We start from the raw sequence: 16,161 nt of genomic DNA on the forward strand, positions 1-16,161 counted from the left end.
GTTAAAAATATAAGTTGAATAAAGAAGTGAGTATAGAAGTAGCCGTGGTGGTCTCGGCCGTAATGTCACGATACGTAAACATGAATGACCGTTACGTGTTATCTACAGGATGTTTATGACTTTTGGGAACAAATTGAATTATTTTGTTAAATATTTTGATGTTTTTTTAAGCACCTCTCTTACTTTGACAGCTTAATGCCCCTTAAGTTATAATACTCGACTTATAATTGTATAAGAAACTTATAAAAACCATGACACAATCAGTGTTTGGAATTGAATCTGCTCATTAAAGTATTTAATATTTTGAGAACTTTGCTAACATCCATTTGATGGTATCTTAATATCAGGTATCTACTTACCAAAATAATAGACTGTTCCTTTAGTCATTTTAGTGTATGAATCAATTACTATTATCTGTCAAAACTCCTCTCCACCTCTGCCTTGCTTGCAGTCTATGTGGGTAATATGGAAGAATATAACATATGTTTTAAATACCTAAATATTATTTGTATCTGTTCTTCGTAACAATTCTTCTTTTTATAGTAATTCAAACTTCCACTTAACATTTTAGATATAATAATTGGTCTGAATTACTGAAATTCACTGAAAAAAACTAATTTTTCACACCGAAAGACCGGTTTCGCGATACGTTCCGTTAGCGCGAAACTAAAGACTGAAATAAAAGGAAAAAGGGATTTTGTATAGGAGATGCAAGCCTGTAGTACTCGTACTATTAGACCTTAATAGAGTTGGTCAAAGACTCCTAGTATTTTTATTTTAGTAGTAAATTTGTGCCCACGTCTTATTATCTAATACAAATACAAATAGTTTATTTCCAGAAACATTAGAGCACTTACAGTTTATACTGACCCCCACACTAGGCAAAGCCTGTCCCGTGAGGGAAATCATACGATTTACTTAAAGATATACATAAGCGGCTTTAGCAACCATGTAGAACAGAAAAATTAAAAGTAGAATAAGGTAATTCAAATTAGTAAAGCTTAGTAATAAATAATACAACTATAGCTAACATAAAAGAGAAACATATACTTAAAGCCTAATTCTGATTGAGTGTCAATGCGTTGTGTGTGTGTGTGTGTGTATGTGTGTGTTATGTTAGGATATTATCCTAATAATGTTTTCTGTGTCTAAAAAGGATAAGTTCATCAAATTAACTGTTAAGAGCTTTTTTGTTTCCAAGACCGAGTATTCCTTAAAGTTGTACAAATTAACTAAACGACTGTAGATTCGGGGTGGAGAAAGTCCGAAAAACGATGTGCAAATGTGGTTTTGGCGGCAGTCGTAGGAATTTTAAATATTCGATTTTTAAGTAACTTATTATTACTTTAATGTAATGATTATTATGTAAATAGCTGTAATATTTTTGACAATGTATGCTTAATACTAATAAATGAATATGAATATGAATATTTCTAGCATTGCCTATACTAGAGATTGCCTATACTGGGTCGGGTACTATATTATGTCAAACTATCTAGGATTTGGTTTTACATAAACAGTGATCAGTATTAATAAAAATAATAATTATTATCATAAAAATAGAAATAATCTGGTGTAATATATTCCTGATTATTTTTTTTCGATTGGCGCTATTAACTCGGAAATAACATCTAATAAAATATTGACGTATATACGTCACACTTTGCGGTTTTCATTAGCAATCATTTTTATTTTCACATGTATCAATTTGTCTTTTTTATCACCCACATTAGGTAGTGGCGAGGCGGCGATCGCCGATCAGTGAGTGTTGAGCAAGTTTTTGTTGGTAAGTGTGAACAATTAGTTAAATGTATTCGCTTTCGTGAACAATCAGCCAATGATGATTATAAGTATGCATTTCTTCATTAGAATATAATAGTTTTTTTTCGTAAACACACAGACAATAGACATACATTAAAAGAACATAGTGAAAATAAAGTGTCAAGAAATGGCCCCATCTCAGCATGCTGCTGGCGACTTCCAGCGCTGATCTTCCGATAAGACGAAATGAAAGCAAGCATTATAGATCTCTTCTGCAGTAAGAAATCAGCAATCGTTCGTAAGATTAATCTTTTTTCGTTTAAAAATGGTATTTTTAACTGTTTTACTACAACTTTGTTAATAATTTTCCTTAGTTACTAACAAAAATTGTTACGTTGAGACAACATTCGGATGAGCGATCTGAGGATGACTAATGTTGAGCGAGCTCAAGCAGACTATTTGTCAACGTCGCGCGTTCCTCCATTTTAGTTATCTATTGTAATTTCCCCGGCTTAGTTGTCTTGATAAACTTCATCTTATACCTTTAAACGAGTAATTCTTTTATGTTTATATATTTATAATATTTCGGGGACCTCTGAAACTGCTCTAACGATTTCGATGAAATTTGCTATATGGGGGCTTTCAGGGGCGAAATATCGATCTAGGTTTTAACTCTGGGAAAACGTGCATTTTTGAGTTTTTACATGTTCTTCGAGTATAGCTCGGTCTACGGATACTTGTTTTAATAGCAGCTGGCGCAATTTTTGGTAAAACTTGATAGTACTTTAGTCCGCCGATTTCGTACAAACGTGTAAAATGTCTCCAATGTCAAAGAGAATACAGAGTCCGCCTCCGTTGTTTGGAACCCTTATGAAGCATCTTATGTCTTACTTCTGGAGAGAGTGCAAAAGTATTCTTACGGTTCCTCTATAAAAAAATGTATGGGTACTATCCGTTTTTATACCCAACCAAATTTTTGCTAGGCATACTGGGTTCAACTCGCTGGAGGTAAGGCGTAATTTTGCACTTCTGACTACTGCTTGCAGTATCCTGCGCGGGGAGTCGGACTGTATCGAACTGGGGGGCAATTGGTACGTCTGTACGTTCCCTCACGGACCAGAATCGATTTCAGACCTCGTGACCGTTGTCTCCTGGCAGTCCCGGCTTTGCGTACTGTATCGCGTAGGAATTCCCCTCTGGTTCGTTCTTTGCTCCTTTTGAATGCGCTCCTTGCATCAGCCTCTCAGTGTGATTTGTTTGCAGGCAGACAGGTGGTTGTGCGTGATGAATGTTTGAGGTTTTGTGAGAAGATGGATGCACGTCCTTCAACTGTTTAAAATGTGTTATTAATACTAGTACTAAGTATGTAATAAGATTCGGTGAAGTAAACGCTCTCAAAGTGTCAAATAGTACATTGTGCAACGTGGGGGGTAAGTACAATTTTGAAAGCTAGGTCTATAGATTAACGACAGCTGCAGGGTGGAGTGAATTATAGACTCGAATTTGCAAAATTTTTACACGGAGTTACACACAATTATTGTCATCACTCTTGACGGTGACATTTCAGACATTTATTCGTCCGCCAGGTTATCATTTTTTGACTGGTTAAGCATCGAAGGCACGAACCCGTCCAGCATTCAGCTACGATTGAAGATTGTGTAAAAATATTTAAATAATAACGGCTACTAGTATATTGTACTAGTAGCTGGTCGCAGCCTTTTGAATCTTATAAAATTATCATGCATACGCCGCTCTATGGACAACTTATACGTCGAGCCGCAAGTCATTACGAGAATGTTGCCATAGGCAAGGGCGTAGCCAGCCAGTGAACCAGGGAGGGGCAAAATCGCCGGAGGCCTAGGGGGGTGCAGAGGCCGCAGAGGGGCATACATTGTATGTGAAATTTGAGCCCCAGGGGGGGCAGCTGCCCCCCCTGCCTGTACCTGCCTACGCCTATGTCCATAGGTATGATGTCACTTGGACCTGCACCGTCTGCAGTACCTTTCTAAATTACAGACTACTCTCATATTTCAATGCCGACTACAAAAACTGTACCACCAAAGTTACTATCGTCGCCAAAGCAAACATGTACCGCGAAATCCTTCAAAAATCTTAGCGTTGGATTAGCGCGGACTATTCTAATCCCCCTGTAATCTGCGGCCCCTTTACAAGCACGATTTGGCCGCGAAATCAGACTGTCAATTAGGTCGCCGTGAAGTCCCCAAAAATAGTGTTTTAAGCGGCGGTGGCAAATACATGTACCCCGCCTAGAGGTCACAAAACCGTGCGTATTTTAGAAAACTGGTTTCTCGGTTTTTGTGAAAGAGCAAAACCGAGTTCCCGGTTTTTTCGGTTATTTCGGTTTTACGTTTAATTTGTAAATTAAACAAGTTATTTTAGCATCAATGCTTTAGTATTAAGTCTTCCACGACATTTGTATTTACTTTATATTTCCCAAGACCATCAAATTCAATTAATAGTTTTAACTAAGTAAGCAATTCTAAAACGAAATGCCTAAGGAAAATATTACATGACAGCGGTGGTGACATTTAATTAGGGAATGCAATAGCCGGCCAAACTTCACAACCGGTTTCGGTTACGGTTATGCCCGAAAAATAACCGATAATCGGTTATAATCGGATACGGTTATTTTCGACAAAAAATTATAAGTTCATCAAAGTAAGTCAAAGTTACAATCCGGTTTTTGCAATTGGCTGTAAACCCGGTTTTTCCGTTTTTTTTTTTCTTTTTTTAATGTGATAGCAAACGAGCTAACGAGACGCCTGATGGGAAGCGGTCATCGTCGCCCATAGATATAAAAGCAACATCACTGGAGCCACTTGCCGACCCTTGAGAACCCTATTAATACCCGCTTCTTCGCTTCGATTTCGGTGAAACTGGGTTTGTGACGTGACCCCTAACCCCGCCTGATCGGACGCTTGTATCTCTAGTAGTATTGAAAGCGTAATACTATAGCCCTGTTAGTTTAGTTCTTAAAATGATTTCCGTCAATGATGATTTCAAAAATCAATGTCAAAAAGTGTGCTCGCAGAGCATGCTTTGTTCGACAGATGCTTTCTGGAGCCCGTTTCTCAGTAGCTTGTAATACAAAAGTGACATCCGCTTGTATTACAAGTTACAAGCTTTTGAGAAACGGGCCCCTGTGCCTTGTTTATCAAAAGCTTGTAGCTTGTAATACAAGTGGAAGTCCCTTTCTAACAAAAGCTGTCAAAAAGTGAGTTCCGCTTGTATTACAAGCTACAAGCTTTTGATAAACAGGGCACTGGTCTTAAATAATAGCCAAGATGGATTTACTAAAGTATGGTTAAACGCGTTTCAAGATAAATTCTTAATTAGCTGCACACTTCCACGTCATTTCAATGGATAATACGCTATCATACACATTGACAATTCAATTCAATGACATTCAGCAAGAAACAAAAAAAAAATTATATTCTCGAGACGACTTCATCATTTTGAAGTTCAACCAAAAATTCCGACTGTAAGTTACGAGAATTCATTGTGTTGTAGATAATTACCTATTTTGTAAAAACATGCTATATCTACGACTAAATAAATTATGTTCTGAACTACCTACATATAGTTGGGTGGTTTTATGGTACATACTTGATACGTTATAGGTACGTACAGTATATTGACTTTATTACGTGGAAACAATAATATAATTATTATGTTACGTAGCTATTCCTGCCCCAGATTCGAGTTAACTTAAGTACCGTTACGTTACACTTATTCTGTGTGGTTTTCGGTCAGTTTGCATTATATTTTATCAGGTTTAACAGAAGACATTTTTGACCCACTGAGACAGTTAGTTCAGTATAAGGAACTGAGCAGGACAGTGAAATCGTTACAATGAAAATGTATCAAATTGTCTTATTAACTTATGTAGTTTTAATAGCTTTTGTGTTGATTGGTACCGGTGATGCGAATAGTGAAAGAAGTCAGAGAGTGAAGAGATATTTAAGTTTTGAGAATATTTCTCATTTTTTCGTAAGTACCTACTTTTTTTACCTCTGACGCCTAAGTAGGATTGTTACTTTTAAGTTCACGGCCTCCTGACCTAGTCGGTAGAGAGGCCCCACCAGGAAAGAGCTTCAAATCCTGGTAATGTCAAAATCGATGTTGCTGTTAGGATTTTTGATATTTGCGGCAGCAATGCAGTTGTCAGCAATGTCGCGCCACATAACTGCAGCAGTAACGATGGTGAAGTCTGAATCCAAATGATATTTTTAGATAAAGGATGACTCATGCTAGACCGGGCCGGGGCTGGGACGGAGCTTCGTTTTCTATCTAAAGCACCATATCACGGATCAGTAGTCATAAAAAATGACATGTCGGACGCCTCGGCCCGGGCCGGGCCCGGTCTAGCGTGAGTCATCCTTAAATAGAAACAGTTTATACAGTTTAAAATTATCTTGTTCAAGTCTCAAAGCAATTTCATCCGCAGAAAATGAACAACGCGACAGGTAATGGAATTGTGGAATTTCTTCATGAAATAACAATTCATTAACTTAGAGTAGGCTATTGTACTTAATTGATCAAACAGTTCTGAGTAGCGCCATTAGAGTTTACTAGGGTGGCGGCGTGAAGTAATATGTAATTTAATTTAATTTAATTTAATTTTATTCATAGACCAACTGAGATCATTGTTGTTAGTACACATAAAGCTTAAATATATGGTTAGTATTATACACTATATAACGAATGTCAATAAACTTAATAATAAATTAATTAATAAAAAAATTTAAAAGAAGTGAAATTAAATCAAACAAAATACAATAAAAACAAAATTCAATAAAATTAATATCAATGTCACTAAAATATGTTTAAAAATTAAAATTTAAAAATGTATAATAGGTATTATCATTAATTAGAATTAAATTAAAATTAAAATTTTAAAATTTGATAAAATGTCACTTCATACTTCTTACAAGTTTTCAGGTGTCAGTGTAGGTATTGTACATCCCGGTTCAGGTGTATACTACAACAGCGGTTGAGATATGCACAGTCTAAACGGTCAGATATCATTTTCAAAATGCTGTTGGTACTAGCGCGGATCCGGCGCACCAGGGATGTACATCGCTTGCGCATAGTCGTGTGGAAACAGTCCACCCGCGCCTCGGCAAACATCCCTGATGCACTGCAGTATCGCGGCAGCCCCATCAGCACCCTGAAAGAGTTATTGAACTGTACACGAAGAGAATTGTACCGTGCCACTGTGTAGTTCGCCCATAGGCCGCTAGTATATAGGGAAGTGCAGTAAGCCCTGAAAAGAGTGACCTTGACTTGATTAGAGCATTTAGCGAACCTACGGGCGATCATATTAGCTCTAATAGACAATGCTCTTCGCTCTCGTTCAATGTCCGTATCGTCTTTAAGGTCAGATGTCACGATATGCCCGAGATATTTAAATTGTGACACTACAGCGAGTACCTCGCCGCTTAATTTGATAGGTGGGATATCGGATGGGCATTTGTTTCTAACCTTAAAGACCATACATTCGCTCTTTCTGACATTATATTTTAAACCGTGACTACTAGCGTACCGCTCACAGACACCTATCAGCTTAGTGAGCCCACAGGGAGAGGCACTCAGCAGCACCATATCGTCGGCGTAGCTGATATTGTTTACGCATACTCCATCAATATGGCACCCGATGCGGGTGCTGCTGAGTTCCTCTATCAGTGCATTTACATACAGGTTGAAGAGCTTAGGCGAAGTCAATCCTCCCTGCCTTACTCCGCACTTCAACCTGTATGCATCCGAAAATGCTCCCGCCCATCTAACGACATTCGATTGGTTTTGATACCAGTACTTCAGAACTTTATTTAAATCTGGTGGCATGTTAATGTCATTCAGTTTTTGCCAAAGGATGTCATAATTAACCATATCGAATGCCTTCGATAGATCAAGGTAGCATGCGTATACATTTGTCTGTCGGTCTGTGTAGTATTTGACAGTATGCTTAAGACTCAGAATTGCACTTTCGGTCGACAAACCCGATCTAAAGCCAAATTGGTTGTCGTGTAACTTTAGATATTTGTCAATCTGAGAATTAAGCACACTGTCAAACACTTTGGCTACTATGGTCGCAAGCGAAATGGGAGCGGCGAGCGGTAATATTTGTATGTCTCATTTAAGTTCTATTATTATTTCATCGTACTCTTTGGTTCCACGAGAATGTCGCTTACGAAATGTTTTTGCATTGCATGACAGCTACCTCAATGAAATGAATAAAACTCGAGAATTACAGCAGTTATATTACTTTCATTTCTCAAAATCACAGTCGTCAAATTCAACACACTTAAAATTTAAACTTTAACATACTTAAAAAAAGATTCAACACAACCAACCGAATATACTAAACAATTTGTTATAATATCAAACATCGCTTTTAGCATTTCAGCATTTTCAGAAGTACATTTTAGTGCCAAAGATGTTGCTAAAGTACTAAGGAGTATGAAGAGAGGTAAATCTCCCGGTCATGACCGCTTAAGCGTCGAGCATTTGCAGTTTGCTGGTCCTCACTTGCCTAGATTATTGGCAATGCTCTTTAACCTCTGCATTAGTCATTCGTATTTGCCCGAGAGTATGATCAAAACACTAGTGGTTCCGATCGTTAAAAATAAAACAGGTGATATATCTGACAAGACGAACTACAGACCTATTTCTCTGGCAACCATTGTGGCTAGGGTGCTTGACAGCATGCTCAATTTGCAACTGGACAAGTGCTTGCAAATACATGACGCGCAGTTCGGCTTCCGTGCTGGTCTGTCAACCGAGAGCGCAATAATTTGTCTAAAGCAGGCTGTCGAGTACTATACCCGCAGAAAAACTCCTATTTATGCGTGCTTTTTGGATCTCTCGAAGGCTTTTGACCTCGTAAATTATGACTTATTATGGAAAAAGCTGGACAGGATAGAGTTTCCAAAGGAACTTACACGCATATTTAGGTACTGGTATGGGGGCCAGAGAAATAGCGTCCGCTGGGGCGATGTATTCTCGGACGAATATGGACTGCAGTGCGGTGTGAGGCAGGGGGGGCTTACCTCTCCAAAATTATTTAATCTTTATGTAAACGACTTAATCGGTGAGCTCAGCAACACGCATGTCGGATGCCATATTGACAGGGTCTGTTTTAATAATATAAGTTACGCTGATGATATGGTGTTGCTGAGCCCATCGGTGGGCGGATTGAGGATCCTTTTGGACATTTGCGAATCGTACGCTCGCCATCACAATTTAAAATATAACGCACTCAAAAGTGAGTACATGGTGTTTAAAGCGGGAAACAAGTGCCCAGAGTATGTACCTCCCATTCACTTGAATGGTCAGGTACTGAAGAGGGTGACGACCTTCAAATACCTAGGGCATTTGGTAACCGAAGATCTGCGCGATGACGCAGACATAGAAAGGGAACGCAGAGCATTAGCGATGAGAGCTAATATGATAGCGCGCAGGTTTCACCGTTGTACAGCCCAAGTAAAAATAACTCTGTTCAGAGCGTACTGTACATCGCTGTATACCTGCAGCCTATGGACCAGATATACACAACGATCGCTTAATGCTCTGCGGGTCCAGTACAACGACGCTTTCAGGGTGCTGTTGCGGCTGCCGCGATACTGCAGCGCGTCCGGGATGTTTGCGGACGCGAGCGTTGACGGTTTCCACGCCACGCTCCGCAAGCGTTGCGCCGCGATGCTCGGTAGGGTGCGTGACAGCCGCCACAGCCTCCTGGCCGTCGTGGCTAGCAGGTGGGACAGTGGCCTTCTGAAGCACTGGTCCGCCATGCACGTTAGCCGCATTAATAAATTTAATTTAATTTAATGATGTGTAATTGTATTTTAATTGTAATTCTAATTTTAATTTTAATTTTAATATGTTAAATTGTATAATTGTAATTGTATATGGATTCCGAATTGTCCGAAATAAATGAATTTTATTTTATATTTATTTATTTATATTAGTAAAATTACATTTCGTAAGCGACATTCTCGTGGAATGCCTCTAATGTGCTTGTGACCGAGGTCGTGTAAGTTAATAAGTTTTGAAGTTATAAAAACAACTAAAATTAGACTATTTCTTCCATTCCAGTACCGTCTGAATTTCAAAGCCAACATGGTGCCCTGGAACCAAATATACGCCTACGCGCTGGGGTTCCGTATGAACTGGGACGAACCACCCGACTCTTTCCATCCCTACCACCACCTGCATCGGAGATCAGTGTACGGCAATCTGGAAACACTGCTGGACAGGTTAGTTCTGGAGACTGGACGTTCACAGCAGTAATGCAGCAGCAGTATTGCAGCCCGATATAACTAACGACTGCATTGCTGCTGTAAAAGGCATTACACCGCCACCGCTGCTGAAGTGGTGGAGTAATGTACACTAGAAGACCGGTTACACGCTGAGGGTGTTCCAGCTTCGATCGCGCACGTGCACTTCAACCCTTTTATGGTGCGCTTGCCGCGACCGCTGCAGGGGACCATCGAGTGCGCCGACTTCTGGCCGAAGGGTGTTTCGGAGGTTCCGGGGCAAACTGCCGAATCCGACACAAGAGCAGACGATTCAACAATGAAATTTATATGTATGTTAGTCTATAAGGTATATGTAATATGGGCCTTGTTAAATAAAAGTCAAAATTGATGTTGCTGCCTGGATTTTTGACATTTGCGGCAGCAACGCAGTCGGAATGACGCGCCGCAATAGGTACTGCAGCAGAAATGCTCACTTTTTCTTCAGCAGTTTCCTCACGATGTTTTCATTCACCGAAAAGCTAGTGCTAAATACCTTTCAAATGATAATAATATTCCCTATATATTTAAGTTCCTCAAAACTCATAGGTACGAGGCAGGATTTGAACCCGCTACCTCCGGATTGAAAGTCGTCATATCCACTCGGCCACCACCCCTTACCATCATTCCGCATGATATATAACAATGCTTCATAAAGATAACGTCATTTCCAGAAACGGTCTCAACGGGTACCACTGCATTCGACGCGCTATCTGCGAGACGCAAATGCTACTGAAGCCTACGGGGGTGTACTTCAATATACTTAAAATGGTTTTCCGGTACGTATATACTAAGTGTCAGTCAGAAAAGAAGTAACTAGGTCCGCCACAGACGGACCGCTCTTGTAGCTGTTGTTCGATCAAGCTGTCCGTCTATGGCGGGCCTTTTTGGGCAACAAGACAGTGAAGTTGGTTATGGTTTCAATTACAAGTGCTAATTTTGAGTCAAGCAGGCAAATCCCAACGTACATTCTATCAAAATGATGTCTTCTTGCTATCATTCGCCCGAGCGTCTCGTTCGCGCCAGTACATAGTCTGCAGCGGAAGATGCTAAGGTGTTCAAAATTACCTTGACGCGCTCTTATTCTCTTAACAATAAATCGTCAAGATAATTTTGAACACCTCGCCCGCTTAGCAATTATTGCTACATGCTGCTGACTGTACGAACAATTGCAAGCGAAATGCACGCGCAAAAGATAACAATATGACATCAAATAATTTCACGGTTTAGACTCACTCGTTTTAGTCACTCGCGCGCTTTAATGTTAGTATGTCTCACAACAGTTTAAATATGACATCATTTGGATATGTTTTTTTTACAGGAAGCAGTCTTCGGCTACTGAGAAATGGCATAACGTGACTGAGGAGGGATGTCAACAGTCAATCTCATCCTGCCCCTTTAGTTTGTTCGAAGTGTCGACGTACACTGACTTATGAAAACGGGATCTGATATCGTCGCTATACTTACTTAACCTCATATCTGCAACAATCATTTGATGGAAATGTCGCTTTTCTTTCATTCGGAATACGGGTGTTTTTGTCATCAAATGAGTGTTGCAGATACGAGGTTGAGTAAGTATAGCGGCGATATTCTGAGTAAAGGTTCCATTCCAACTGTGACTTCAGCAGCGTTGACGCGGACTGTCGGCCCGAATCGGACTTTAAGATACGTCAAATATTAAGTCTAGATACGATATGGATTAGATGTGTCAGTGTCGTTTTTGTTTGAAGTAATTTCACTTTTGAAACTGATTTATCTAATCCATATCGTTTCTAGACCTAATATTTGACGTATCCTAAAGTTCGAATCGGGTCGTGTGTGTCACTGTTGCGAAGACTTTATGAAGAAAAAAACCTTTAGGCTGACGACAATAATTAAATTGTATGAATTGTTGTCCTCGCCCACCGAGGTTTCCGTACTTTTAAGTATTTGTTGTTATAGTGGCAACAGAAATACATAATATGTGAAAATTTCAACTCTCTAGCTATCACGGTTCATGAGATAGAGCCTGGTGACAGACAGACAGACGGACAGAGGTGTCTTAGTAATAGGATCCCGATTTTGCTCTTTGGGTACGGAATCCTAAAAAATTGCAATGGAGTAAATAAATCATTCCTTAAAAGTGGTAGGATTGTTTAATTTCATCTGACTCTCAATGTCAGTTAAGATCACTTACAGGATACATAATACAGGATGACAGATGCTTAAATTGACGATGGAAAAATGTAATACGAGTACATTCAAATTTGATGATATTTGTTTTTAATTTAACATTATCTCAACAACTCTCACAAGTCTTAACACTCGCGCGAAGCTGCCCTCACTGACTAATTTTACTTTACTAATAACATTCTACATATATAGGTATGTAAAACTTTGTCTATGTAGCAAAGATAGATATAACTCCGTAATAGATGGATACAGTCTAAGGAAAACACGTGCCTCGAAAATCACGAAAATTTGATTCTCGATCAGATGGCGCCACTAGTTTTGGCCTACTCTCGTATAGAGGGCGTTGACGGTTTCGTTTGTTATTTATAATTTTAACGCATATCAGTGAAAGAACATGAGTCAAAATTATATAAAAATAATTAATGCAATCAATCTTCATTTTTAGTTTTAAAGTATGTCGATAGATGGCAGTGAATTTACAGTGGTTACAAAATTTACTATGACAATACTGCTCTATCTTATTATATCCTCATTGCTATGTAGTAACCCCGAAGTAACACTACACTACTAATAGTGATACGTAGAACTCGGAATTAGTATACAGTTCCCTTCTAATTAGTACTCGAGAATGAATAATGATGCTCGCAGTAACGAGGCGAGCGTCGTTTGTTGTCGTTTTTGTTCTGATATGGAATAAGTCGTGTCAGCATCAGAAAAGGGAGTGAAAATAACTTTTTGCTTGGCATCGCATTTGTTTTGGAGCTTGGTTCATATTAGTTTAACCTAACTCTATCTAACCTAAGGGCGCACCAGTGGCTAATAACGCGATAGACTCCAATAAGATTTTTGAAAACTAAAACCTAAACTGAAGTGAGAATATGGATACCTACTTTATTTAATGACTTTAACACAGATAAAGCCACAGATGTAGGCTAGAGTCGGACCGTGGTGTTTGCAATGACAAAGTGTGGCGATGTACTCATTGATAAATAAATTTCTGTAAGAACCTGACACCTGACACCTCAATCCGATCCGATCCGATCCGATCCGATTAGATCCGAGTGGGTGCAAGTCAAATTAAACGGACTATTTAAAATGTAATTGGTGTAACACATCCAAATTCCATTGATAATGACAGCCAGACGCCTTAAGCATAAAATATGTCCGCCGGTCCACCCGAGGTAGTAAATCGGCGGAATCGTTTGCGATTGCTCCGGTCCTCTGGGCACCATCCATTGTCTCACACATATCTTACGAGAATGGGTGGAGCTTAATTGTTTTACTGTAGTGAATATAATCCTATTACTTGTGTTGTGGATATTGTTTGCTTAATATAACTATGTAAATATAAATATCTGAAAGGATTTAGATGCTTTTTCACATCTTATGCTGATAAAGGATGACTCACGTTAGACCGGGCCGTGTCCGGACCGGAGCTTCCGGCGCTTCGTTTACTATGGAAAGCATCACGTGATTACCTGTCATGTCATAGAAAAGTTAGCGCCGTAAGCTCCGGCCCGGACACGTCCCGGTCTAACGTGAGTCATCCTTAAAGGTCGTGTGTAGGTTCCAAAAAATAGCAAAATTATATACATCGGTTGAGACATGTATTTACGTAGCAATAGAGTCCCAACCTATAAAAACAGGCAGGATGGTACGAGCTGCGCGTTGTCGCCTCAGGTCCTTGTACCAACTAATTTATTTAGTCTCGAATTTAAATGCCTCAAAATACTCTTAAATATGTAGTGTTTCTCTATAAATTTCTCAAAATGTGTAACTGTAGCATTAATATCATTTTATTTTTTACCAATATCGGTCCTCGCTTCACTCGAGACGGATATTTTTTTATGTTCTTGTTGTAGAATTTACTAACTTTATATTTATCGACCTGGAAAAGGCGTTCGACCGGGTACCGCGTAGACTTGTATGGCAGGCGCTTAGGGCTCAACACCTGCCTGAAATTTACATACAGCTTATACAGGACATGTATCACAATTCACATACGAGAGTAAAAAGTCCAGCAGGCCTCAGCGAAGCGTTCGAGGTAGGAGTGGGAGTTCACCAAGGTTCGGCAATTAGTCCACTACTCTTCAACTTGGTCATGGATCTTATAACCAGAGAAATCCAAGCTCCATTGCCGATGAATCTCCTGTACGCGGACGACATAGTACTCATGGCTAACACAGCAAGCAAAATGCAGGATACTCTACATCTCTGGGTTAACGCCCTAGAACAAGCGGGCCTCAAAGTCAGTCGAACCAAAACCGAACACTTGCAATGCAGGTTCACTGGCAGAAACCAACAAGCAACTGTCTGCTACCCCGACTTGACACCGGTGCCTAAAGTTACACATTTCAAGTACCTGGGATCGGTTATCTCAGAAGATGGCAAAATAGAGGAAGATGTGGCGCACCGAGTAAATGTTGGCTGGCAAAAGTGGCGCACGCTGTCTGGAGTACTGTGTGACACTCACATGCCCGTGCGAACTAAAGGAAAGGTCTACAAGATGGCTGTTAGGCCAGCGCTGCTTTATGGATCGGAGTGCTGGCCTATCAAGGAAACTAACGTGCAAAAACTCCATACAGCCGAAATGAAGATGCTTAGGTGGTCCGGAGGTGTTACACGGCTTGATAAAGTCAGAAACGAGTACATTCGTGGCAGCTTCAAGGTAGCCCCTATACCTGAAAAACTCACAGAGAACCGACTCAGGTGGTACGGACACGTGATGCGAAGGGGCGAAGAGTACGTTGCCAAAAAAGCTCTGAACCTGCCGGAGAAAAAGAGAGGCCAGGGACGCCCGCCGTCAACATGGTGGACCAGCATGACCCAATTACTTAAGAGAAACAATTTACCCGATCCGACAACCCTCGACAGAATTTCGTGGCGCAAAATAATTAGGAGAGCCGACCCCACCTGAAGTGGGATGGAGCAAGGAAGAAGAAGAAGAAGTAGAATTTACTAACTCTGGTGGGGACTAAACATTCTAAAGGTGACGTTCGGTACTAACTGGTGGGGACACATACCTGGAATAAGACTAAACATTCTAAAGGTGACGTTCGGGTGTCAATGCAGCGGCAAACGTCAATCATATCATCAAGGAAATGGTCAGATACAGCGGCGCGACGCCGCAACAGTTATGCAGCTGCAGTTGAAATCGGAACGTTGTTACCTTAATACACTGTTATTAACTTCTGTAACGAACAAATAATGAATATTTCGAGTTTAACAACCCGAACAAATGCCAAATTAAATGAATCAACGAACATTTATGATTCAGAATAAAATACCAGGATGCAGTAATTGCATTATGCAGTAACAACTGTTACTCCATTTCCAAGCAGAAAATTGAATTCTCAATGTAATTGTATTTCACACTAATTTACAATTCGACCCAATGATTGTTATATTTATTGATTTCTGGTGCGTAACTGCGATTGGTTTAATATTTTTGTTTAATCAATTGTTGGTCGTAATAATAAATATTATAATAAAGACAATTTGGCTATAGGGTAACCGCCATGTAGAAGGTACATTCGACGGGCCCCTATTATTTGACATACTTATTGAAAGTCATAATGTAATGATTGTCATATTATCATTTTTATACCACGTCGGTGGCAATTAAGCATACGGCCCGCCTGATGGTAAGCAGTTCCGTAGCCTATAGACGCCTGCAACGCCAAAGATATTACACGCGCGTTGCCGACCCTTTAAAAACCTGTACACTCCTTTCATTATTAGTCATAATTTGGTTTTTCTCAGAAACGAGTAACTTTTCAGGATTGCCATAAAACAAACCTAACCTAATCTATAGGATAACCCGAGGAAAATCCTGAAAAGTTAACAGTTTCAGAATTATGACTAATGATAATATGACAATCATTACATTATGACTTTCAATAATTGTGTCAAA

The 16,161-nt window shown here is 39.7% G+C and overlaps 1 protein-coding gene across 1 annotated transcript; it reads left to right on the forward strand.

The window, feature by feature from the left end:
• Positions 1-5,528: 5,528 nt before the first annotated feature.
• Positions 5,529-11,512, forward strand: LOC134749132 (uncharacterized). The gene is made up of 4 exons (XM_063684036.1): positions 5,529-5,772; positions 9,877-10,037; positions 10,751-10,855; positions 11,398-11,512. The coding sequence occupies exons 1-4, from the start codon at positions 5,635-5,637 to the stop codon at positions 11,510-11,512; spliced, it is 519 nt and encodes a 172-aa protein (XP_063540106.1). The 5' UTR covers positions 5,529-5,634.
• The last annotated feature ends 4,649 nt before the right edge of the window (positions 11,513-16,161 follow it).

This window comes from Cydia strobilella, chromosome 17 (assembly GCF_947568885.1).
Source record: "Cydia strobilella chromosome 17, ilCydStro3.1, whole genome shotgun sequence".
In the NCBI taxonomy this organism is placed as follows: Eukaryota; Metazoa; Arthropoda; class Insecta; order Lepidoptera; family Tortricidae; genus Cydia; species Cydia strobilella.